A 26,136-nucleotide genomic window follows, 5' to 3' on the forward strand; every position below is an offset into this window, starting at 1 on the left:
TATGTTTTCTGGGCTTTTAGTTTGAAAAAAGTATTGATTGAAAGTGTACAACAGAATGAGGTGTGGCAGCAGCACCACAGCCAGATTGTTTCACAAATAAAAACAGAAAGGGCCTTAAATAATCGGGTGCAGATTAAAAAACCTCAACAGTGAAAAAGTTCTTCCCTCTGAACAGAAAGTCACAGGCACAGAAATGGCAACAACCACATGGAGACGATGGGGGGAGGGAACATCCTTCTTCTAACCACAGGGCTCTGTGCTAAGCGGCTGCCACCTATGGCGGGCTCCTGCGCCGTGGTTGGTGGCTGCTCCTGTGTGCAGTTCTGCCCTTGGCTCATTCTTTGGAATGGTTACAGATGAACAGTGTGACATGCCCTTGCTAACCAGACCCGCCCCCCACCCCCCAACCGGGACACTGACAAACAAGGCCTCTGCTAAGGCTAAAAAAAGGACAAGACTTTGGAGTCTTGAGTTCAGCATGTTTAAGAAACAAGAGTCTGGTGAGCGCACAACAAAGTCCTTGTGCGAGGCTTGCTATTCCAGCTTGGCCTTCTTCTTGTTATCACTGCCATTCTCCTCTGCTGGTGTTGCCGGTGCTGCCATGTCCTCCAGTTTCCGTTTCCCACTTTCGGCCGGTGGGTGCGTGTTACGGGGTTTAAAACTGATAATGATGCAGGTCATGTTATCGCAGCCAGTGCCATCCCCTGAGGTGTCTGGAGCCAAACACTGATCCAGCAGCTGAGGAGGGACAGGACAGGTTAGCAGAGTGCACAGACACACCTATGCCATTGGATCCATTCTATCAACTGACAACAGCTTAGTTAGGGGCTGCCAGGACAGAATGGCAAGGGCTGGGCTCAAACGATGTTTACATCGTTTACAGAGAACCAGCCTCAGCAACTCTGTTTTCCCAAAGCAGACAAACTCCTTCAGCTTGACAATAACCTAGAGGTCAGAGACACTAGCCAGGGTGACAAAGGAACCAAATTCTAACTCAGAGGTGGTTCTCTGATCCTGTACCAGCCAGTATTGTGGCCCAAGTGCTGCCAGATACCCCAAGCACTGAACAAACCAGTCTGATGGAGCAGGAATGAAGTCAGGCACCAAGCTGGGATGCAGAAACACTGCATGCTGAAAGGGATGGTGAAGCATCTGAAGGGGTGTTATGGACCTTACCTCTTCCACAATGGAGGAGAGCGGCCTCAGGACTCCATTCTCATCCTTTTGGGTGATCTTGGACTGGATGAAATCCACCACTTCCTGGCTGCTCATCACATTCCTGTAGAGCGGAAAAGTCAGAAGTGCTAGAAAAGGGAGCAGTCATACCACACTGTCCTGAGAGAGCTTTACTGTAGCAAGGAGCTGATGGTAACAAGACTGCATATTGAGGAACAGGAGGTTTCAAAGCTCAGCACACTGCGATGTTCCTCCATCTGAGAACAGCTCCTCAGAGAAAGAATTAACTCTTTGAGAAAATAAGGGCTGAAGCCATGCCCCTTGGAACTTCCTGAGACCCAGCTCAAGAGAACAACCAGGGTAGTGATGGCCGAAGAGGCACAACCGCTCCCTCATTACATACCAGATTCCATCACAGGCAATGACCATGAAGTCATGGTCATCGTTTATTGTCAGCACTTTGATGTCGGGCAAGGCAGAGATCATCTGTTCTTCTGGAGGCAGATTCCTGTTCCGCTTGTAGAAGTGATCACCTGTAGTGGAGAGGAGGATCACTTTGTGCTGTTACTGGGCTTAGGCAATGCTGCCTACTCCAAACAGTGAGAAACAGTACCCTGATGAAAGGCAGCCCTAACAGAATTTGCACCAGAGCTCGCACAGTGCAGACCTGGCTGTGATTGAGACCTGCTTGAGAGAAATCTGCTGCACATCCAAGGCATCAGTTTAGGTGAGCCCACCACACTGTTCCCATACAAAGGCAAACAGGATCCTTCCTCAGTTCAGCATCTCCTCACCCCAAACCAGTTGACACTTCCCCACTTCCTGGGGCAAGATCAGACCAACAGCACGTGATGTCTAACAAAACCAGCTGAAAACTGGCAGCAGCACTCATGTGAGCTAACCCATGACCTAGAGCAGGATTTGGAGCTCACCTGAATGCTTGGCTCTGCTACAATAATGATAGATGCTCATTTTTAAGAAGCTTGGGCTGTCCAGGGCCAAATATGTCAGGGTACAAACAGTGCTTAGGTGCTGCATGAAGCATTGTAGCAAGGGGAATAGAACTTGTGCAATTAAAAGACAAGTCTGACTCCAGAACAAGTGGGCTCAAACTGGTATGAAGTTAGGTACTCGGTAAGCAACACACCAAGGTCCTTCACCAGGCTCCTAACAATATAAGTAGAGAGAGGAAAACATTCTCTCTATTTGAAAGTCAAGTTGTTTTTCTGGTGACAGTTTATGTGGCATGGCTTCTGACAATCCAATTGTGGGCACAACAGCCTTGGAGACCACATCCTGTACTGAAGCCTGGCAGGTGTTGGGTGTCTCTCTCTACTGATATCTGCCATTTCCATGGCTATTTTCTCTAATTAGACTGAAATGTCACCATGTGCAATACTGAATACGTTCTAGACATCAACGAATTGAAAATTGTTCCTTAAACTTTTTCAGGGAGTGTAAATGATAGGACAAAGAGTAATGGCTTTAAACTAAAACAAGACAGATTAGTGCAGATATAAGGAAGACATTCTTTACTCTGGGGGTAGTGAGGCACTGGAACAGGTTGCCCTGAGAAGTCTTCAAGGCCTGGTTGGATGGGACTTTGAGCAACCTGATCTAGTGGGAGGTGTCCCTGCCCATGGCAGGGGGGTTGGATTTAGATGATCTTTAAGGTCCCTTCCAACCCAACCCATTCTATGACTCTATGACACTCAGTGGCTGGCAAGTGCTGGAAGCACATATGTCTTGAGCACAGCACCCTGAGGCCAGGCATGCCAGCATTCACACTTGGACTTGCTCACCAATTGCCCTGGAAAGGTTGAGACCACCATTCACTCTCCCATCCATGGTGACCTTGCCGCCAGCGTTCTTTATCCTGGCCAATTCTATCTCATCCTCTGGTTTGTGGTCATAGGACATGTCGACAGCTTTGCCACCTTCTGACACCACGCAGCGAGAATCTCCCGCATTAGCCACAATCAGCTGCTTGCCCCGGATAAGGGCCACGACAGCAGTTGTCCCACTGTCAGAGCCAGGCTGCAAGAAAAACATTTTTGCTTAGACTCCTTCCTATTGCTCTATCAGAGGTCATAAAGGAATTAGTACTACCCACCACATGCCCAGCAGTGTCCCAAACCCTGAGGTGTTGCATTTCAACCCTTCTTTCCATAAGCACACACAGAACAATGGAGAAAAGCCTGAGGGAAGCATGAAACATAGCAGTAGCATGTTCACTGAGAGACAGGGTCAAGCCATACCTTTGTTCGAGCCTCACAAAGCATCAAAGGGCTCAGGATACACCAGTGTTCAACACACCTTGCTATATCCTCAGCTCTAATGCAGCAGTTCCAGCCCCAGCCCAACTGTCCTTGTTTCAACTAGGATAGAGTTAATTTTCCTCCTAGTAGCTGGTAGGACGCTGTGTTTTGAATTTAGGATGAAAATAATGTTGATAACATGCTGATGTTTTAATTGTTGCAGAGCAGTGCTTACACTAAGCCAAGGACTTTTTGGTTTCTCACGTTGTCCTGGAGCTGGGAGGGGACAGCAGACCCCAGCTGGCCAAAGGGGTATTCCATACCACCTGATGTCATGCTGAACAATTAATATGGGGTGGCTGGCCAGGGAGGGTACTGCTGCTCACGGACAGGCTGGGCATTGGTCAGCGGGTGGTGAGCAATTGCATTGTGCATCACTTGTTTTGTGCACATTATTATTAATAGTACTATTATCGTTATTATTTCCATTTATTTTCTATCCCAATAAACTGTATTTAGCTCAATCCACAAGCATTCACTTTTTTTTTTTTTTTTTTCCTATTTTCTGCCTTGTCGCACCGGGAGGGGTGGGGGTGGGGAGGAGGGTGAGCAAACAGCTGTGTGGTGCTTAGCTGCCAGCTAGGTTAAACCACACCACCAGCTCAAGTAGACACCTCACTGCAAGCCAGGACATCTCTTCAATTAGAGAAGGCTGGCACCTTAGAAGCTGTAGCAGTCCTGCTGTCATACACTCCCTTCCATGCTAAACCATCCCCAGCAGTTTCTAAGCACAGCAAACCCTGCAGTGGGGTCAGCCTCTTCTAATCTCAACCTGCTGCCCAGATCCATGCCCTATCCCTCAGTCTCTCACAAAGTCAGTCTGTCAGCAGCTGTGTTCGGCCTCAGGAAAACAGAAAGGATGTTTATCCCCAGCTGAATGGAAATAACCCCCTGCTACACACTCCCTCCTCCCCCCTCCCCATGTGCCCTTGGCTCCACACTATGCTGCAGAACACAGGAACAAGGTGTGCACCTCCTCTTTCCCCTCCATGCCTGGTAACAACATTTCCTCCTCTTCATCCTCATCCTCCTCTGCTTCTTCAGTGTCATCTTCATCATCTTCATTCTCTGCCTCTTCACTACTGTAACCATCCTCATCTTCACTGCATTCCTACAAGAAACAAGAGATACCACCAGGAGTCACACAGGACACTCTTAGAGCCCTCCCCAGCCAGCTGGTCCCTCCAGTGTAATGACATGAGACTGGTTTGCCCCAGAGGACTGAAATGACCTGGTAAGTTTTCCCCAGTCCTGATGTCTATGAACAGAGCAGCTAGTTTCCAACTACCACAGTGAATGGAGGGATGGTGCATGCAGAAAGACCAATGGGTATCCACTGTGGCTGCTGTACAGATGAGTGTATGTTTCCCTCAGAATTTAAAAGTCTAAACAATCCCCAATATTCCCATGAGATGGTCTCAAAGTATCATTCTGAAAAACCTACTCCTAGGACACACCTAGGATGAGCCAGAGACTTGTAGCTTAAGTACCACAGCAAGCAATGCATTCTGCCCAGCCAGAAGGCCACTCTGTCCCAGTGCTGTTTCCTACCTCACTGTCTTCCTCCTCTTCCTCAACCTCATCTGACTCATCCTCACTGTCCTCAAAAAATTTGGATTTGGTTGTGCGCTGGGGCTTTCCCGTAGAGGAGCAGGAGGGCCCGGCCTCCCCAGTAGAAGAGGTGACGGCCTCGTCACCTTTGCCTACTTCAGGCTTCTGCAGAGCAGGGCTGTTGCCTCCAGTGTTGGCTTTGTCTGAGGTGGAGGAAATACCCGTGATTTCTTCATCTGGCTTTCCATTCTTCCTCTCCTTGTGGTCGATAAGCTCCCCTGGGTCAGCCTCTCCATTCATATTTGACTCCCCATCATGCTGCTTGCCTGTCCCCTCTGTAGCGTTCTCCCCAGCTGGAGCTAAGGACTTTTGTTTGAGGTTCTTGGTGCAGTTTTGTCCATAACGTGTGAGAAGCTCTTCAATGGTCATTGTGGCTTCTTCATGCAGAAGAGCAGCTTCCTCATTATCCACTAAAAATGGAAAGGGGGAGTGGGGTGAGGACAAAGAGGATCAGAAAGCAAGACACATCACCATAGCAGCTGCTGTGCAACACACACTGGGTTCAGCGGTGAGTCGCCCTGACTGGAGGTTGCTATTTGCAGACATGTTTCAGCAATGCTCAACCTGCTGTTCAGTACCAGGCATGGACAAACATAGCCAGGCCTGCACTGTCCCACAGCTCCCAGGCGCTGCAGATGAACAATATGCAAATGGCAGAGGAAGGTCTTCCATCCACTGCCAAGGCAAGCAGCCTACAAGTTACCCCAGTGCCTCAGGCCACTGATGCTATCTTGCTGACTTGTAGGCAGCACAGAAGCATTTAAATTAGATGTGAAGTTGGACGGTAAAGAGTCCTATTTCACCAGGCAGGCTCAAGTGAAGCTGTTGGGGAAGCAGACAGACCACTTTCATGTGCAGATTTGTTCATTAACACTGCAACATGAACAAGAAATTTTCATTAAAGCATTTGCTCCACAGGCCTCATGCATTGCCTGCGATCCCTTTGCAATCTAGACACTTGCAATCAGATAATAAAATAGCTTTAGGTATGCAGTACACTAGACAGAAAATCGGATGACTCCCTAAACTATGAGCCAAGGACCAGAAACTCCACTGGTATCAGGTAACTTCCATCATTTAGTTGTTGACATCCCCCTGGTTATCCTCTTCTTTGCTGATTAATGTCAAAAGGAAAATAAACAGAAATATCCCAGACAGTCCTTAAAGTATAGGACAAAAAGGGAAAAAAACACAACCAAACAAAAAAAACCCTTTGCCCCTGTCAGATGGGAAACAAGAACCAACAAACTCAGCATTTTCAGATCAACACACTGTTCACAGTGATTTACAACTTTATATCTCCTTCAAGATTAGTCACAAGCTATTCAGCCAAGAGCAGCACAGGATCCTACCCTGGGATTCACTTTCTATGTGGCTTCATGATCTGGCAACTACTTGCTCATGGAAAAAGCATATTTGCTTCTTTGCGAGAAAGAAGTACTGAAAAGATACAATAATCTAATTCAATCCTGTCTGTAGTTTGTCTGCTACCAGTCTGACAGAGCTTAGCATCAGACACATACCATTTAATTTTTATAACTTAGCCCACTTCTCAGCTCAAGGATTTCTGACACATCTAGAAGCTTGCACCCCATAAAATACATCCTATGGAAAGCTCTGACAGGCTGCTTTGCTATCCATACGATTAAGCTACTAAATGAATCAAAATACCCCTAACAACGGTTCAAAGCAAGAGACAGTACTGACAGGTGGCAGCTCCAGCTGAAATTGAACTGGCTAATTTGGAGAATCGAACCTTCTGTTAATAAAGACCTGGTCCAATTTCTGTCAGTCCCTGGCCTAGAGCTGCAGTCTTACCTATTCAGTAGCATCTGACTTACCATCATCTTCATCAGCAACTTTCTCCTTCTCATCTTCATCATCTTGGGGTCGCCCAGCCATCTGGGAGAGCTCTTTAATCACCTCCTCAGTGGTGAGCTTGGCATCTATGGCTAAGAAAGCATCTTCCAGGGCCTAGATACGAACACAGACATAAGAGCGTGCATAATTTCATCTTCTGCCTACTGGAGTTCAGAAAGCTTTTGGAAAATCCTCTCAGAAACATGGTTTGATTTTTGGGTGGTCCTGTATGGAACCAGTAGTTAGACTTGATGATTCTTTTTGGATCCTTTCAACTTCGAATATTCTATGATTCTACACCTGCTGTGATCAAGACTCTTCTAAAACTCACCATACAGAATTGGAGGCCAAATTTGTCAAGGCTGGTGGCACCTCTGGAGTCCATCTGATGTCATTCCCCCCCACCCCCCGCTCCCGCCCCCAAGTCAATCAGGGCCAATTCAGAACCAGTGCCCAGGGACCACAGCTCTTGCTGTTCAGCCAATTTTCAGTCCACCTTAATGTCTGCACATGCAGCCCACAGATCAACAGCTTGTCTATAAGGATCATATGGGAGACAGTGTTAAAGGCCTTCTTGAAGTCTACAGGAGTCCTGAGGACAGGACAGCTTTCAATGCCACTGTAAGGAATGGTTCAGCAAGCAGGCTCCCCTGCTTAGCAGACAGGCTTACTGCAGTCAGTGAACACACCCAGCGTGGAATCAGCAAAGCATGATGCTTAGATGTCTTGGCCATAGAGTAAAAGCCACAAATTGATTTGAGTTTGCTTTGTAGGCTATCCTCAGACTAGATTTAGAAGAAAGTTCTAGAGCAACTGCCTTCCCCTCACCCACACTGCTGACAATCCAGCACCAACTCTGGGGATACCTGATGTAAGACTAGGTGTTACTGCTATGAGGGAGAATAACAATATAGAGAGAGATCATTTGGCAGAAGCAAGACACAAACACCCTAATTTGTTCTAACCTTCCACCTCTGCCAAAAACTACCCCTGTCCCCAAACAACCACCACCATGCAGAAAACTACACTCAAAAAAACAATTCACAACTTTGACTGGAATGAATCTGCAAATTAGAAAGAAAAAGAGAAAGATGGAAAACAGAAGGTTTATCTTTGAAAATACAATCCACGGCTGGTATAAACTAGAAACAAGGAAGGGAAAGATAAATGAAGGTACCCTTGGAAGGTGGGACAGACAGATCTTGGAAGAACAGGGAAGTATTTAAGTACTAGGTACCTAACAAGGGCTCTTTTCTGCACTGGTGCTTACAATTGGTTCCAGGGCAGCGCTGTATTCTTACCTTTTGCAGTTTGCCTTCCTTATAGGCCTTCTGGTCTTTGATTATCTCAGGGAGATACTTGGCACAGTACAGGGCAACTTCTTCTCCTGAAAGAGAGCACAAATCATTTAAAGAGGGTGGTCCTCCCAGAAGCAACATGTATTCTTAAGCAACTGAATTCCTGAGGCAAATCTTGGGACACAAACCAGGACTAATCCAGACATGGAGAAATCATGCAGCAGCAGACTGCTGTGGATCTCACGCATGCTTCCCAGAAGGCTGCACCTCCAGAACAGCAGGATTTGCTGATGACCCCTGGGAAACCTCAATGAGTTCTCACCCATCAGGTTTAGCCAATGCTATAAACTTCCTGAAAGGCCAATTTTGGCCATTAGGCCAACTGTTTAGACCCGTTCTGCTTAGAAAGCTCAATTTTCGCATGAAAACGCAAGTATAAACAAGCTCTCAGAGAATTACTGACACACGATGAGCCACACAAAAAGTGAGCATTATGTATTCTAGTGTATGTTCTAGACCAACAAAAAAACAATGTCACAGCCTTGAGATGAGCCTTTCAGAAAGACGGGGGTCCTGATCAGCAGAACAGTCACCTTAGTACAGGAAGGCGTGCGCATGCATGACTTGAGTAAAAGGTGGCCAGAACACCAGGTTGCTGAGAGCACAGAGGATAACTCAGATCAAAAGTCAACAACATAAATCAAGCATTCACTCCTAGAGCAGCTGAAAAAAAATTGGAAGCTGAAAACACTTCAGCAGCTTAGTAATTAATGCTGTCATAAAATATCCCAGGTTGGAAGGGGCCCACAAGGATCATTGAGTCCAACTCCTGGGTTCTCCAAAGGACCACCAAAAAAATCAGACCACGTGTCTGAGAGTATTGTCCAAAAGCTTCACGAATTCCAGCAGGTTTGGTGTCACGACCACTTTCCTGGGGAGCCTTTTCCAGTAACCGACTGCTCTCGGTGAAGAACCTTTTCCTGAACCACCCCTGTTGCAGCTTCAAGCCATTTACTACCAAGTATGCAACAGAGCACAGTAGACATTTTTTGTGATCATGAAGGTGCTAATAAGGAAGAACATTAAATGGCATAAGGGATCCTGAATTTCTGTGGTTTGGATCAGCAATGGGGACCAAAAAGAATACTGCAAGTTGTGAATGAACAACCTAGTAATTTAGGCTTGAATATACGTGTAAGATGCAAAGAACCTGAACTTTTGAAGACCAAATTTCTGGCTATTTAAGACCTAGCAGACAGGATCCCCTGGAACACTGACCTTAAGGAAAAAGGAGCTGAGCACAGCTGGCAATTCTTTCAACGATGCTTTTCTTAGAGCACAAGAACTCTCCATCCCCCTGCTCGCTTTCTTACATGGCGAAGGCAGAAAACTGGGATGGCTGTGCAAGGACCTCCTGGTCAAACTGAGATGTGAGAAGGAAATGCACAGGCAGTGGAAGCAGGGACATGTGGCCAGGGATGAGTACAGGGAAGCTGTCCAGATGCGCAGGGATGGAATCAGGAAGGTCAAAGCATGGATGGAACTGAGCGTGGCAAGGGACGGACACACACACACACACAAAAAAAAAAAAAAAGGGATCCTCTAGGTACATTGGCCAGCAAAGAATGGCCAAGGAGAACATACCCCCTGCTGATAAACGGCAGAGGAGAGAACTGGTAACAAGGGACATGAAGAAGGCTGAGGTACTCAACTTCTTTGCCTCCCCCTTCACCACCAGTCAGGCCTCACACGTCTCTGTTTCCCTGAACCTGAAGATGAGGGCTTGAGGAGCTGAGTCCCTCCCACTGTAAGCAAAGAGCAGGTTGGAGACCACCTGATGAAGCTGAACGAGTACAAGTCTATGGGGCCTGATGCCATGGGTCCCAGGGTCCTGAAGGAACTGGCTGATTAGAGTTGCCGAGCCTCTTTCTAGCCTGTTTGAAAAGTCCTGGCAGTCAGGTGAAGTTCCTGGTGACTGGAAAAAAGGAAACATCACTCCCACTTTTAAAAAGGGTTGAAAGGAAGACCTGGGGAACTAGAGACCGATGAGCCTCACCTCTGTTTGCTGAATGAGGGGGGGTGTCCTGGTAACAGGGGATGCTGAATGCCTTCTTTGCTATGGTCTTTGCTTCAAAGACTCCCCCCCGGGACCCCTGGACCCTGGAAGGAGGAGAAAGGGTCTGGGAAGTGTAGATCTCCCCCCTCATTGATGAGGGGGTGGTTCGGGAGCGTCTCAGTGGGCTCAATGCACACAAGTCCATGGGTTCTGATGGGATGCATCCACATGTGCTGAGGGAGCTGGCAGAGGTGATCGCCAAACCACTCTCTATCATCTTTGAAAGGTCCTGGAGAACAGGAGAGGTGCCTGAGGACTGGAGGATAGCCAGTGACACTCCGGTCTCTTTAAAAGGGTTGAAAGGAAGATGTAGTGAACTACAGGTGAGCCTCACCTCTTTGCCTGGGAAGATCATGGAACAGATCCTCCTGGAAGCAATGTTAATGCACATGCAAGACAAGGAAGTGATCTGAGGCAGCCACCACAGCCTCACCAAGGGCAAATTGTGCCTGACCGATCTTCCGGACTTCTATGATGGAACAACTGCATCAACTGACAAGGGCAGACCAATGGATGCCATCTAACTGGACTTCTGTAAGGCCTTTGACACAGTGCCATACAACATCCTGATCTCTAAATAGCAGAGATGAATTTGAAGGGTGGTCCATTCAGTGGATAAAGAATTGGCTTGAAGGCTGCACCCAGAGAGTGGTGGCCATCGGCTCCATGTCCAGGTGGAAACTGGTGACAAGCAGTGTTCCTCAGGGTTCTGTCCTGGGATTGGTACTGTCTAATATCTTTATTAATGACATAGTCAATGCAATTGAATGCACCCTCAGCAAGTTTAATACAACAGTTTAATAGTGCAGTTGATAGAACAGAAGGGTTGCCATCGAAAGGGACCTGGACAGGAGAAAAAAGTGGGCCCTGTGAACCTAATGAGGTTCAACAAGTTCTTAGGTGCAAGACGCTGCAGCTGGGTTTGGTGAAATCCCAGACATGAGTACAGACTTGGAGAAAAACTCCTTAATAGCAGCCCTGCAGAGAAGGACTTGGGGATTCTGGTGGATGAAAAACCTGGCATGGGCCAGCAGCACACTTGCATCCCAGAAGGCTGACTGCATCCTGGGCTGCACCACCAGAGGAGCAGCCAGAGGGCAAGGGAGGTGACTGTCCCATCTCTGCTCTGCCCTTACGAGGCCCTACCTGCAGGGCTGAATCCAGGTCTAGGGCCCTCAGCACAAGGAGGAGGTGGGTCTGGAGGAGGGATGTGAAGTTGATCAGAGGGCTGGAGCACTTCTCCCACGAAGACAGAGAGCTGGGACTGTTCAGCCTGAGGAAGTATACTGCAGGCCTTCCTATAGCTATAGGTAAAGGACACACATGCTCTTTCCCTCCTGGCTACAAAAGGAAGGTTTTTATGACATAACTTTAAGAGCCAGTAAACTCTTTGCTTTTTCCTTCCCTGTCCTCTCCTTCTTCCAGACAAATACCATCTGTTCAGACAGCTGGCCATGAAGAGGAAAGCTCTGTGAAGCAAAGGGCAGTCGTGGAATTGAGGGAGTGACAAGTAGCTAGCCATCAGCTCAGCAAAGGATAGAGACAAGAAATGAAGGGAGATAGAAAGGGAACATAGTTGGAAGTAAAGAGATGGTGAGTTTGAGGAAAAATAAAAAGGAACAGCAGACACAGACTTCTCAAACGTGCCCACAGAGAAGGGATTAAGTGGCCATTGACAACAAACAGAAGCCTTGTAAAACTGTTACTGGTTAAATAGCGCTGCAGAAAGTTCAATGCTATGGATCTACACAACAAAGAAACAGAGCTCTATTCCGACCATACTCTCCAAAATGCCGTGGAAGAAGCTTTTTTTTTTTTTTTTTTTTTGACAAAAAAGCCTGGATGATCACAGATAAATAAATGATGTAAGAGAAATACAAGTGACCCTAGCACTTTTAATAAGACCTTTTTAATAAGAACTTAAAAGGAAAAAACAAGGTGACCTGACAACAGATCTGGCAGAGAAATAAAGATTGTCAGTCCATTGCCAACCAATGTCCACTGACACAGACTTATTGAAAGCAGATGTCATCAATCCAACTCAACATCTGCTCATAAAGATACTATGATTTTGGTTGATAGAACTAAGCATGACTTAGGTAAGGTACATAACTTGCGTATAGGTATATAAGACAGCCCTTCGCTTAAAAAGTTAAACTTTCAATGCACCACATGCTCAATAGGTAAACTGAAAACTACTGGCCATGAGACAAACTGAACAAAGAATCACACTGTACCATGTTTACATGTAATCATGAATGACTGCTACAGATGATACTACAGCATTTTTATTTAAGAGACAAAATGAAACCGTTTCTGTGACAGAGTGATGGAGGCAGTAATGAGTAATTGCAGTGACAGTCTTCCATATTATGTGATAAGCTGCAGGGATTGAGCAGAGGCTTCCCAGAGAGGTAATATGGCCATTGAGGAAAACATTTGCATAGTGTTGGTTAATGGCAGACAGCCACCCAGATGATCTGAATGCTCTATGAGATGGTCCAGAAACAACAGGTCAGGGACATGCTCCATGCATCCTTATATTAAGGCTGCTTTTATTTAGAGTGTAAACCAGCTCATCTAGCAGATCATAAAACTGTAGGCCCAAATTTGGAGGACAGTAATGAGCAGACTATCCCAGAGGTCAGCACTGGGTCCAGTCCTGCTTAACATCTTCATTAACGACCTGGACCACAGGGCAGAGTGCACCTTTAGTAAATTTGTAGATGACACAAAAGTGAGGGGAATGGATGGATCACCAGAGAGCTGTGCTGCCATCCAGAGGGACCCTGACAGGCTGGAGAGTTAGGCTGACAAAAAACATCATGAAGTTCAACATGGAGAAGTGCAAAGTCCTGCACCTGGGAAGGATCAACCTCAGGCACCAGAACATGCTGGGGGCCACCCAGATGGAAAGCAACTCTGCAGAAAAGGACTTTGGTAGGAGTCCTGGTGGATACCTAAATTGACTGTGAGACAATGTGTTCTCACAGCTAAGAAGGCTAACATCATTCTTGGTTGCATTATGCAAAATATCGCCTGTAGGTCAAGAGAGGGGATCCTTCCCCTCTACTCAGCATTGGTGAGGCTGCGCTTTGAGTACTGCGCCCAGTCCTGAGCCCCCTTAGCACAGAGAGACATGGGCCCAGAAGGGAGAGCCCAGGCCCAGGCCATGGTGTGCTGCCAGGCCCAGAGCCCCCGTGCTGTGAGGAGAGGCTGCGAGAGCTGGGGCTGCTGGGCCTAGAGCAGAGGAGGCTCCGGGGGAGCTCCCCCATGGCCGTCAGTACCCGCAGGGAGGTGCGGAGAGGCCGGAGCCGGGCTCTGCTCAACGCTGCCCAGGGCCAGGCCCAGAGGCCCCGGGCCCAGCCTGATCGGGGGGACTGAACCAGATGACCTCCAGAGCTCCCTTCCAGCCTCAACCATTCTGTAAAGCACTTGCAGAGAACACCAACAGCTTCTTCATCATACTATAGGGAGTGAGCTGAAAAGCCTGGCCTGAAGACAGCTGTGAGAATGCAGGGCTCGTGCCATGGGCAAGTGAGTTCCAGGACTTGGCTGGCACCTTGGCCTAGACCTAGAAATTATACATATGCAATCCTGTGAAGAGGTTTGACCAGTAAGCACGGTGAGGCATTGTGCATACCTCAGCAGACTGAGAAGAAAACCCATGAAAACTACATGAATAACTTGTCAAAAATTAGAAGCTCCAGCCAAGTGGGCTACTGACACGATTGCCAGTCATCACAAGGGGCAGCTACAATTTCCTCCATAGAATCTTAGAACAATTTAGGTTGGAAAAGACTTCTAGTATCATCAAGTCCCCCTAGCACTGCCAAGTCTACCACTAAACCTATGAACCTAAGCACCCCATCTACACACCTTTTGAATACCTCCAGGGATGGTGACTCAACTATTTCCCTGGGCAGTCTGCTCCAACACCTCACAAACCTTTCAATGAATTTAATTTTTCCCCCCCCCCCCTTAATATCCAACCTAAACATCCCCCGCTGCAACTTCAGGCCATTTCCTCTTGTCCTATCACTTGCTGCTTGGGAGGAGAGACCCCCATCCTGCTACAAACTCCTTTAAGGTAGTTGTAGAGAGCAATAAGGCCTCCCCTGAGCCTCCTCTCTATGCTAAATAACCCCAGTTCCTTCAACCACTCCTTGTAAGATTTGTTTCACTTCCAACTTGATCTGCATGATGGCCAACTACAAGAAGCATCACACTCATAGGCTCTCATCCTCCAGGGGGATTTCAACCTGGATGTTTGCTGGGAAAGCCACGTGGCAAGCAGTAAGCAATCCAGGAGACTTCTGGAGTCCACTGAGGACAACTTCCTGGTCCAGGTATAAGAGAAACCAACCAGAGGAGAAGTGTTATTGGACTTGTTGATCAGCAATGTGGAAGAACTCATTAAAGTTAAGATTAGAGGAAGCCCAGGTTGCAGCAACCATGCCCTGGTTGAGTTTGTGATATCAAGGGATACGTGCCTGGCTAAGAGCCAACTTCCAGCCATTCGAAGAATTAGTGAATGAGATCCTATGGGACAAGGTCCTTAGGGACACAGGATCTGATCAGAGCTGGCAGCTCTTTAAGGAAATTTTCCTTGTAATGCAAGAGCTCTCTATTCCCATACATAATAAATCAAGCAGGAAAGGTAGGAAACCATCATGGGTGAACAAGGACCTAGGCAAAAGTCAAAGTCAAAAAGTCAAACCTAGGCAAAAGAAGAAAACACACAGACAGTGGGAACAGGGCCATGTGCCCTGGGAAGAGTACAGGAATGCTGTCTGGATGTGCAGGGATGGGATCAGGAAAGCCAAGGCACTGACAGAGCTAAACTTGGCGATGGATGCAAAGAATAACAAGGGATTCTACAAGTACATTGACCACAGAAGAAAGCTGTCAGAGGCAATATGCCCTCCTTAAAATGAACACAGAACTGGTAACAACAGATGAGGAGAAGGCAAAGGTACTTAACTTCTTTGCCTCGGTCTTTGCTAGTGGTCAAGCTTCCCACATATCTTGAGTCCCCAGACCTCTAGGTGGGGGCTGAGGGAACAGAGTCCCCCCTGTTGTAAGCAAAGAGCAGGTCCAGGACCTCCTGATATAACTTAACATGTCTACGTGCCCTGATGACATGCATCCCAGGGTCCCGAGGGAACTGGCTGATGTAGTCACCATGCCACTCTCTGAAGGTCTTCAGAGGTTTTCCTGATGGCATTATGCAAATGCTAAACAGGAACGGTGTGGGTAAAAGCCTGCATTACTTGTACCAGACAACTGTTCTGACAGAAAAGCATTGCCAAAGCCACCTGCTTAGATGAGAAATAGAGAAGAGAGTGACTGAAAAGCAGCTCCGTCTCTGCCCAGTAGGGTCTGCAGATGAGGCTACTGCACCCTGCAGTCTGTGCTACTGGAAGCAGCTGATAGATCTAATAATACAAGCACAGACACCTGATCACTCATCAGATGGAAAAGATGACTGAGCACTGTAATCTTCATGTCAAAGGAAGGGGCAAGGGATGTTCTTCACAGCAACAGGTAGCTTGATCTGAGAAAGACATCAACAGCTTTACAGTCTTGGATTTAGTACTTTCACACTGTCTCTGTAAGCAAGTAAGGCATGGACTGGTGGACAGCCTATAGGAAAATGGTCTTCACAAGCTTGGCAGCACTATAAAAATAATATAATAGAGAAATATCTTGCTCTGTCACCACAGAAGCAGGAATCCAGTCCCAATACAAAAAAGCTTTGACATATAAGCAAGCCATTTATTTGAAATAGGGACACAGACTAAACAGCGATCTGAAAGTCTCTAATATGTCTGCCCACCAAAAAACAGGTTACCGTTGGGAGAACTTGTAGATGCCACTGAAAATTATAAACTTTTGGTGCTTCCCCTCTAGCTCCAGCACAGGATGTCACAACATTTTCCTGCAAACTAATAAGGCTTTGCACAGGAACCTTTGCAAGTATGTCTTCTCTCTTCATTGATTGCAGTTTGCCTACAAACCAGGCCACCTGCTGTGAGCAGAGCTGGTCGTGGTGGTACCCATCTCCCTTATACAAATGACACAAAAGTGCTCACACTGTTTTAAGCAAAGTTTCTAAAAAAACAAGATTCTCCTTTGGAGTCCTCTGGCTACAGAAGATGATTCATCACAATGAGTCCTCAAATCTAGTAGCTCTGTGTCCCTCTGGTGCACAGGAGGCAGCTACCAGCCAAGCACACAGACCAGAGATCTACTTGCTTGCACAGCAGTCCCAGTGGGGTCTGATGGTTTTTTTAAGATGCATCAGTAACTACCTCAACACACAGTGATGCCAGCATTGCCAGAGAAACAGAACTGGCTCAAGGAATTCATCTTCTACATGCAGACGGATGTACTAAAATATTCTGTCTCAGCAAGAAACCCACCAGGTTTTTCTCACTGAAAAAGGCTTTGTGAGAGTACAAGGGAGAAGCCTGATTCCAACTGGCACACTGAGTGGGCACTAAGTACCAGGGCCAGCAGTGGCAAAAGGGGAACCTTTCTACAGTTTTGCTGAGGTGCAGTCAGTATGATTACCCTGCTGGATAATAACGGCTCCTTTCAGTTCATTGGTTGTGTTGGTGTGTTGGGTTGCCATGTTAGGCAAGACCACAGGGCTATCAGCCCAGAGGAGGGAATGGAACCTATTGCTTGCAACTTGCAGGAAAAATTCTACATACTCCAAGGTGCATTTTAAACTGCATAGGAGTCCCGGCACTAATGGTTTTCAGATAGCAAGGAAAAGAAAATCTCACCAAATATAATTTTCAAGAAACAGAACAGAGGAGAAGCAGAGGTACAAAAGCACAGCTTGATGTTCGCTCATGTGGAGTGCATTCACCTGGCATGGACTTCAAAAGCCTTCAGGGGCTGAATCCTTAGAGAATATTATTCATGTATAAACCACCAATGATTTCAGGTTCACATCTTCCATGTCTCCAGTATTAAACCCACTGTAAAAATCTTAAAGCCTCCATGAATCATGTTATTAATGTTTTCTAGCAGAGAAGCATCCAGCTAAGTAATGCCAAAGCATCAGCTGCGTTTCCTGCTTAATATGATACAGATGCAGCAGGCAAGTCTTCAGGAATATCAAGTAAACTACAGAATCTGTAGAACTGAAATTAATCAAAAACAAAATATTTAGAGGGCTCTCCAGAGAGCATACTTTTATGTTTGTAAAGAATTAGAGAGTGCTTTTGATTGCCAGAGAGCATATGGAGTTTTCAGGCTGTCTGAAAGATCAAGCAGAAAGGTGAACACATACATTAGAGAGTTCAGGTCTCAGAGTATATTTCTGCACAGATAGATGCCACTGCCAAAAACTACTTCTGATGCAGTTTTAAAAGCAGGAGTCTCATTCAGATGAAGTATGGAACAAAATCCATTTATCTTGGCATTTCAGGAAAAGGTGGTTCCAGAGTACCTAAGACCCAGCTGGAATCTTTCTGCAGTATAATTTCTCCACCCCTGGAAACACAGGCTTGAATAGGACACGTAAAGACAAAAACAGGCAGCAACCTTGAGGCCAACACCTAGAAACCTAGGCAAGACAAAGACCTCCAGAGATAAAGGTTCCTAGATGAAATCTTTCTCAGTGCATGTACATGAATAAACCCATCTTATCTCACCCTCACAAGGCTTAAAGTAGATCTCCATCTAAGATCTGATCTGTATTTAGGCGCATACAATCAATTTGAATATAAAATAAAGCTTAGAGTCAAATAACAAGTAAACTAGCTACCAACAAATACCACGGAATCCCTATGAATTGGAATACCCTGCCAAAACAGGTGTCCTGGTTTCAGTTAGGACAGAGTTAATTTTCCTCCTAGTAGGTAGTAGGGTGCTATGTTTTGGATTAGGATGAGAAGAGTGCTGATAACACCCCGATGTTTTAATTGTTGCAGAGCAGCGCTTACACCAAGCCAAGGACTTTTCAGCTTCTTGCTCTGTCCTGCCAGCAGGCAGGCTGGGGGTGCAACAGGAGCTGGAGGGGGACAGACCCAGGACAGGTGACCCAATCTGGCCAAAGGGGTATTCCATACCATCTGACGTCACGCTAAACAATATATAGGGGTGGCTAGCTGGGGTGGGGGGCCAGCTGCTCGGGGTTAGGCTGGGCATCGGTCAGTGGGTGGTGAGCAACTGCATTGTGCATCACTTGTTTGTACACATTATTAGTAGTAGTACTATTATCATCATTATTATTTTCCTGTCTTAATAAACTGTCTTTATCTCAACTCCCAGGCCTCACTTTCCTGTTTCTCTCCCCCATCCCAGAGAGGGAGGGGGGAGGGTGAGCAAATGGCTGAGGTGTTTAGCTGCCAGCCGGGTTAAACCACAACAACAGGAAAAGAAAAATGTAAGACCAGAGTATTAACTCCCATCCTGAGACAATGACAGTGCATAGAGAATGCTTCTGTCTTAGATCAGAAGGCAAGATGACAAAAAACAAAACAAAACAAAAGAACAAATTGGTAAGGAGGCTGTGGAGTCTCCTTCTCTGGAGATATTCAAGACCCATCTGGATGCCTACTTGTGCAACTTGCTCTAGGAAACCTGCTTTGGCAGGAGGGTTGGACCCAATGATCTCACAAGGTCCCTTCCAATCCCTACAATTCCGTGATTCTGTAAGAGGGTTCCATCACACTGCATACTAACTTGAAGACATTTACAATGGGGCTTGCTGTATTCTATTTAAACACCCTGTTGGGGCAATAAATAAGGAAATCTCACTACGATAGTGTTGAGCTCCAAAGTAGGGAGCTACATGTAAATGAAAATGCTTATTAAAAGGAAATTAAACAGCTAAAAGGATAAAGCATGTGTAGGTAGGTAGAGAGACTGATCATGAACACCATGCTTGTGGTGCAGAGTACCTATATATCATTTTCCAGGGTTTGGGAGGGAAGAGGCCAAGGTAACTAAAAAGGAAAGTGAAACAGCCTATTACAATGTGAAAGCCTTTCAACTTTCAAACAGTGTTAAGTCTTGTCCATAACAGGAAAACAAGGTATAAAAGCAAAATTAAATTTATTCCACCCTAAAACCTTCTTTTATGTGGGGCAAACCTGAGGAATGGTTTCAAACTAAAGAATGCATCAATCAAATCATACAAAAGTAGGAACAGGCAAATATTGATCTTCGAAGTCAAGTTTAGTATAGGATACTATATCTGCATCCCTCCTGACACATTTTTCCTAGGAAAAATGTAGAGATGTAGAAATTCAATCACCAGAAATCTAAAACAAGTTAGAAATCTATGTCAGTGCTTTGCCATCCTGATTAATGGCTTTCCCTAACATCTACCTCAAATATTTTCTATTGTATTAAGAAAAACGAGAACACATTACTTCATATTGTACACTAACAGGAATGTCACAAGAGCATTAAAAGTCTTTTTAATACCCAACAACTGAAATAGATTTTCTAAGATAACAGGAAGGTCTAACGCACTGATCTTACGCAAAAATACATTGCTTGGTATTATTTGTTCTTCACCAGTTTTTGCTAGCTGTTACTTATCTGTTAGATGCTTACAAACAATTTCTGAATTTCTGTAAGAAATAACACATTTAACAGTTGCTAAGTCCCTATATTCTCTCTCCTTCGTCCTTCTCTGCCTTTCAGAACCAATCCATCATTCACATGCTCTGGAGGATAATCCTGGGGACATTAGCAGGTACTCCACACAGTTCTCTGCATACTCTAAGATGAAGTTCAAGAAGAAAATAATTTCAAAACATTCAATCTAAATACGTCAGAGTGAGACTGTACCTTTTGAAGAACTATTAGTTTTGTCAGCTACCTACTCAGACCAATCTTTCTAATAAGGATTAGTACTACAAATAAGTCTTAAATTCTTATTTACAAATTGGCATAATTAGATAACTTGTTTCTAAAGGAAATTGGATATGAAAGTAAGAAGTCAAGAACTGGGGTAGGTAACCTTTTGCTTAATTTTACTCCACTATCAGAGAAATGAAAGGCATACATATGATACCAAAAAATAAATTAAAAAGCTTCGGTGAGTGGAAAAAACTGGGTTTGCAAGACTACAGACCAGCACATCTGGTATCCAAGCCCTGCAAACAGCAGAAATTGTAATACTTGTAATAATACATTGTAAAATTGTAATTGTAAATACATTGTAAAATTGTAATACTTGTAATAATGGCTACAATCCCTAGCTCAGGGAACCCCTAAGTGAGGAATAGAAACTGCGTATACTAGGGAATGGATCTGCCTACCGTTTTTTTCTCTTTCCTTGAGCAGCCAGTACTGACAGCCATCAGAGCATACTGACTATTGTCAGACCTCTGGTCCACTCTGAAATAGTCTTTCTTAAGGCCACTCTTCGGTGATTATACTAATTTACCTATCAAGAAAATAAATAGGCATTCTAGAGTTTTAGAAGATGGAATGCAAATCTCATTGCAATTTCGTACCAACCCATGACCTTCTGTCTAGAAAATCCTAAGAAACTTTCAGACCGTTAGTCAACGATACCTATCTACCAAAGAAAATGCTTTCCAAGAAGGAGCTGGATTTCTAATGATAAATAGATGCTTGCTCCAGCTGTCCTGACAGCCACTTTTACTGAACAGCCTAGAAGAGGCACGGCAAAGAACTCTGGGGAGAACAGGGAACAGTTACCTCCGTGTCCATCGTAGACTGAGAACATGGCTGTTTCACTGTCCAGCTCAGGTATGCAGTTGTGTGCATCCTGAAAGAGAGAGCAAAAGTCAGGAATGACAAGGATTGCAATAGACCCTCATACAGAAGTGGGAGAAAGGCGCACGAAGGCTATGAGCACTGGAGGGAGAACAAGAACAGGAAGAAAGCCTCCTCTCATATTCTCAAAGACTTACCTGGTGAGCACTTATCTTCAAAGGAGCACAGATTTTTAATATCACGTTGCTCTCTGTGCTAAAGCAGTAGCCCAGCCTTTTCACCATGAGATCGTACCATAAACTGCTTTAGTTCCTTGATACAACTCTAGATATTCCCAGGCTCAAGCCAGAATCAAATCCCTCTGCTTATGGTACCTGGAAGGCCTGCGTTAACGTAGCAGCTCACAGTCCTTAAAGAACGTATGCTCCATTATATAAATTGGTATCTAGACCAAGGGCTGTCTAGTAGCATAACTAACACTAGTACCTATAGTTTGACAACTTCCCCCATGCAGGCAAATGTTGACTCTGTGTCACCTACAGCATCTAACATTCCCACATTTTGTCTTCTCCTGCTTTTGCCAAACAAGTTCCTTGCAAACTAGGAAGGCACTCTGATACATTGGTGAAGCCAGAATGTCACATACAGAACCTCCTGACCTCATGTCTTCAACACAACCATCAGCTTTGCCTTTGCTTGTCCTGGTGAATACAGCCACGACTGGTAACAGTTGTCTATCCCAGCAGGGCAACGAAAGGCAGCCTTGCTGTGCATAGGATTACTGCATCCAGCGAGAACAAACAACTGGACTAGAAAACCTCCTCTTGGGGACAAAGGATCCTTTCTATTGCTCTTGTCATGTGGGATGCTCCAGAAAGGTACTGCTGGCCTCAGGCACAGTTACCTGAGGAGTGAGATGAAGAGCCAGAACTCTGTCAAGCATCTTTCAAGTAGTGCAGCAAACGACGCACACCTGATCAACCAACAGCACTCAAACCAAAGTACCAAGCCAGGTATCACTCCCTAAAGTAAGGCAGCCATCTCTGTTCTGCCAGCTGTCCAGAAACCATGAGACTGTCTGTGGGAAAACTGAAAGAAAGGTGTGTCCCAGGAGTTCTGGAGGCACAAATACCAAACTCTAACCAGCCTTTCTCTGTACATGCTCCCAAACTACAAAGATGCACAACAGTGCACAAGGTATATGCAGAGACTGGCCTCTCTCCCCACAAACTCTCACCAGGAACAGTGGACTTCGAAGGAGGTGCTGCCCCAGATTTTACAGCTAGGCACCTGGCCTCTTTCATCCCAAGTAAGCAAAACAAAATTGGTAATTCCGGTGCAAAGCCTAGAACTGATGAACGGACTGAACCTCTCTCAAACTTGCCCTCCCAACTGATTTCCTAATGCTTTCTAATTTTCTAAGGTTCAAGCCCTAATCTATCAACTTACAGCCTGACTGCACACCAAGTGCTTTTGTTCAAGAACAATCATGCAATTGTTTAAACAATGCCATTTAGTCTCCTTGCTGTGGTTCATCACCTTAAAGTTCAGTGTGCTGCAGGCTGCCCCAAAACAAAACACTGTACTTTGAGTCAGCTGGCTCTAAGGCTTGGGTGTGTCCACACCGTCAGCCATAACCAAGTAGTTCTATACATGCACACACAGCCACACGATTGCTGCAGTCAAGCAGCTGATGAACTTATCTACTTTATCATAGACTTCTTAGATAAATGGGTTCTATGAAGTCTTTGGCCTCTAGGATCCCACAGTCTTGAAAGAGAACTCCATTCCATTGCAGTTTCTACTAAGTGGCAATAAAAATGTAAAAAGAGTTTATGCAGCACTTGGTGCAATGAAACAGGCAAGTTATAATCTCAGTTCAAAACAACAACAACAAAAAGACTCTGAATTATAATGTAGGAAATTTAACCAGAGTTCACTGGACACAGTGAATGAAAATAATAAAACCCCAGCATTTTTATGCTCACTTTTCACAGCATTTACAGAAGCTAGAGAGATAGCAAAACCACAACAAATTAACTGGGATAAGTCCCTAGTGACTAAACAGCTTAATTAAAGCGAGAAGCACAAGTGCTGCTGGGGAGGAAACCCAATACTGGCAAAGATGGTCTTCCTGCTCCATCTGTATGACACTCACTGAGACACGTCCCAATCCTGAACCAGGGCACTACTGGCAAGGAGGCAGACAAGGCCAGCACATGTCAGCAGGAGACAGTTCAGTTCCCATACTGCACACGGAACTGTCTCTACACTACGTTGAACACTGCCATGAGCTGCTAACGGCTCTGAACGCCTGACTGCACACAAGTTTCTGGCATTTTCAACACTAAGACCAGTTCAGAGAGCATCCAATTGACCACAAAGACCATTGTGTGCCGCCAGCACAAGAAGCAGCTGTCAGCTGAGTCTCTACCTCCCTTTCAAGGCCTGTTAAGCTATCTGCAGCTGACTGTCCTCCAAGTAACTATGATCTCATACTCTTCAGAATGAGCAAGAGAGCTCACAAAGCCTAGGTGCAAGCAACCCCTTCAATATCAGCCTTCTGCTATCCAACTTTAAGAGTTAGAACACCAAAGAGCTTAGAGGAACCCAGTCCATCTGCCTAAAAAGTGCAAAAAGTATCCTTTGTGTTTCTCACCAGCCAAAACCATTTCCTTATTCACAAAGCAAACTCTCTGGGCTAAGAATGGATTCTTACTACAAATTTCGTCAGAGCCCTGTCTACCTGTCTCACTTAGAGGCTCCTAAAATGTAAGTTAAAGGCAACAGACAACGTTTACATCATTTTTCACTATGTCTGGTTCCTCCTACCACTTCTGCATGCTCTATCTAGCTTCACTAACAAAAATTATACCTAAAATCTTAAATGTTAATCAACAAAATACACATTTGCTCAGAGCTTTGTAAGAGTAAAAGTAAAATTAAACATGGAAAAAGAGTAATAGAAAACACAAACCAAGACAAGAGACAAAAAACTCACAGTACTGGAATACAAGAAAACACAAAAGAACTGTCCAATTCTGCTCAGCTGTATGTAAACACAATGAGTTTTTCATCCCACCACAGACTCAGAAGCAGTTTGCAGCAGGTTCAGCTTGTAACACAAGCACTCCTATCATCTCCTCGTCCCTTGTTTAAACGCAGCTAAACCATGTCTACACCAATGTCCTCAGCATTGCTTTTGTCAGCATGGAGATATGCCAAAGATGTTGGTTAGTGCAAAAAAAAAAAACAAAAAACACAGCTGCAAGCTCTGGGCCTCATCCAATTTCCATAAAGGTCAGTGACAGCAAGAACAGGCCTCAAATAAGTGAGATTATGAGCCCACTTCCCTCCTGTGGAAGGACCACTGCAGCCTACCACCAGTGCTGTAATTAGCTCTGAGTTCCCCTCATCCAAACCTCTGTGCACCAGGCATGCCAGAACGCTGCCTGCATTCAGCTTCTTACCCATGAACTAATCGCCTTGCGGAGATTACACTGCACACATCTCAGTGTTCCAATAATGTCTCTGTGCCACCATGTCAGCCATGCAGAGGTCACCAGAGTGGAGCAACTGCAACACTATTAGTCACATTTAATGGAGCACAAATATCCTCTGAGTTTATCTTAAAAGCACGAACAACAATTTTCCTGCCTCTTCTACCCTAGAAACTATAGCTCACTTTCTTAAAGCTCTGCTGCACACAAAAAGAAGAAAAAAATGGTCATTATTTTGCACAAGTAAGACTGTTGTAACGTTTCACAAGCAGTGAATTATCTGAAAGCAAGACTCATTAAAACGTATTCAACAAGAAGGTTGCTTTACTGTATTTGGAGGAGATATACCCTTAGGGCTGCAGGAACCAGTATTGGTCCTTGTCTTATTTCCCTTGTTTGCTAGCTACCTGGAAGGGAAAATAAACCAGCACGTTAATGGTATTCAGAGGGTGTCAAATTCAAAGAACTAGTCACTGCAGGCGAGGCAGAGAAGTAATCCCAACAGATCTGCATTACTCTTGTACAAGCAGCTTTACTAAGTAATTCCAATAGACTCCATCGTTGGGAGGACTATGGACAAGCACCTGGCTCCTACTGCCAGATGTTTGTCTTGTGATAATTCATTTGTCCTATAGCAAGTACCAGTGATAGGCTGGCAAAGCCAGGAGCAGCTACTGCTAAATTACAGCAGCAACGAGAACTCCTTCAATCGCTTTGCCTATAAAATAATAATAATAAAAAAATTAAAAATAATAATAAAAAAAAAAACAACAGAGAGAATGAAACTTTGTTTCTGCTTGGGAAGAAGAGCAGACATCTTTGCCTGAGGATGTTTGCTTTCATTTCCTGACTCATCCCAAGCATCCCGCCATCCTTTCCCTCCACTTTCCAGCCCCAGTTCCTTATTCCCTGCCGGGGTTTGGCTGGCTCCACGTCCCACCTCCCAGCGCGGGGAGGCCCCCGCAACAACTCGCAGACGCTCCCACAAAGCGGGGCGGTTTCCGCAGCGATCCCCGCGCGAGGCGGCACAAGCGAACCGCGGGGACTCGGGCAGGCGGCGGCCACGGCCCCACCGCAGCAGCCCCGGCCCCGGGCCCCCGCGCTCACCTCCATGGAGACGCGCCAGCCTTGCATGGCGCTGAACCCGAAGTGCAGCGGGCGCGGCCCGAGCCCGGCCCCGTCCCCGGAGCTCTTCACCGTGTTGGGCTGCGACAGGTAGGCGCCCATGGCGCCGCGGCGGCCTCCGCCAGCGGACCCGGCCCCCGGCGCGGCGGCCGAGCGCGGAGGGGCTGCGGCGAGGGGCGCGGAGGCGGCCGGGGCGGTGCGGGCCGGGCCGGGCGGCGGCGGGGGCGGCCCAGCGCGGGCGGCGAGGCAGCGCGGGCGGCAGAACCTCCCCCCAACGGGCCGCCGGGCGGAAGTAGCGCGGCCGGAAGCGCGGGCGATAGAGTCGCCGCGGGGGGGGGGAGCGGCGCTCAGCCCGCGCGGCCGAGCCACGGCGGCCGGAAGCGCGCACCATAGAGTCGAGCCTCGGCGGCCTTAGG

At 46.2% G+C, this 26,136-nt stretch overlaps 1 protein-coding gene across 1 annotated transcript; it reads right to left on the reverse strand.

The window, feature by feature from the left end:
• PPM1G (protein phosphatase, Mg2+/Mn2+ dependent 1G) lies at positions 1-25,928 on the reverse strand. Its single transcript, XM_084284026.1, has 10 exons — positions 25,703-25,928; positions 21,078-21,147; positions 8,267-8,352; positions 6,947-7,079; positions 5,046-5,515; positions 4,468-4,605; positions 2,979-3,213; positions 1,580-1,709; positions 1,177-1,279; positions 1-738 (listed from the first exon to the last, which is right to left on the reverse strand). Exons 1-10 carry the CDS (start codon positions 25,820-25,822, stop codon positions 535-537), a joined length of 1,689 nt encoding a protein of 562 aa, XP_084140152.1. The 5' UTR covers positions 25,823-25,928; the 3' UTR covers positions 1-534.
• Positions 25,929-26,136: the final 208 nt, after the last annotated feature.

The sequence above is a fragment of the Netta rufina genome (assembly GCF_964035555.1).
Source record: "Netta rufina genome assembly, chromosome: 3".
NCBI classification, from domain to species: domain Eukaryota; kingdom Metazoa; phylum Chordata; class Aves; order Anseriformes; family Anatidae; genus Netta; species Netta rufina.

Bases quoted from the DNA above. Each gene is read 5' to 3' on its own strand.
- PPM1G (XM_084284026.1), bottom strand. From the start codon at position 25,822: ATGGGCGCCTACCTGTCGCAGCCCAACACGGTGAAGAGCTCCGGGGAC. The intron at 4,606-5,045 runs GTAGGAAACAGC...TGTTTCTTGTAG, and splicing joins AAGAGGAGGAAGACAGTGAG to GAATGCAGTGAAGATGAGGA. The intron at 1,280-1,579 runs GTATGTAATGAG...TCCGCTCTACAG, and splicing joins ATTGCCTGTGATGGAATCTG to GAATGTGATGAGCAGCCAGG.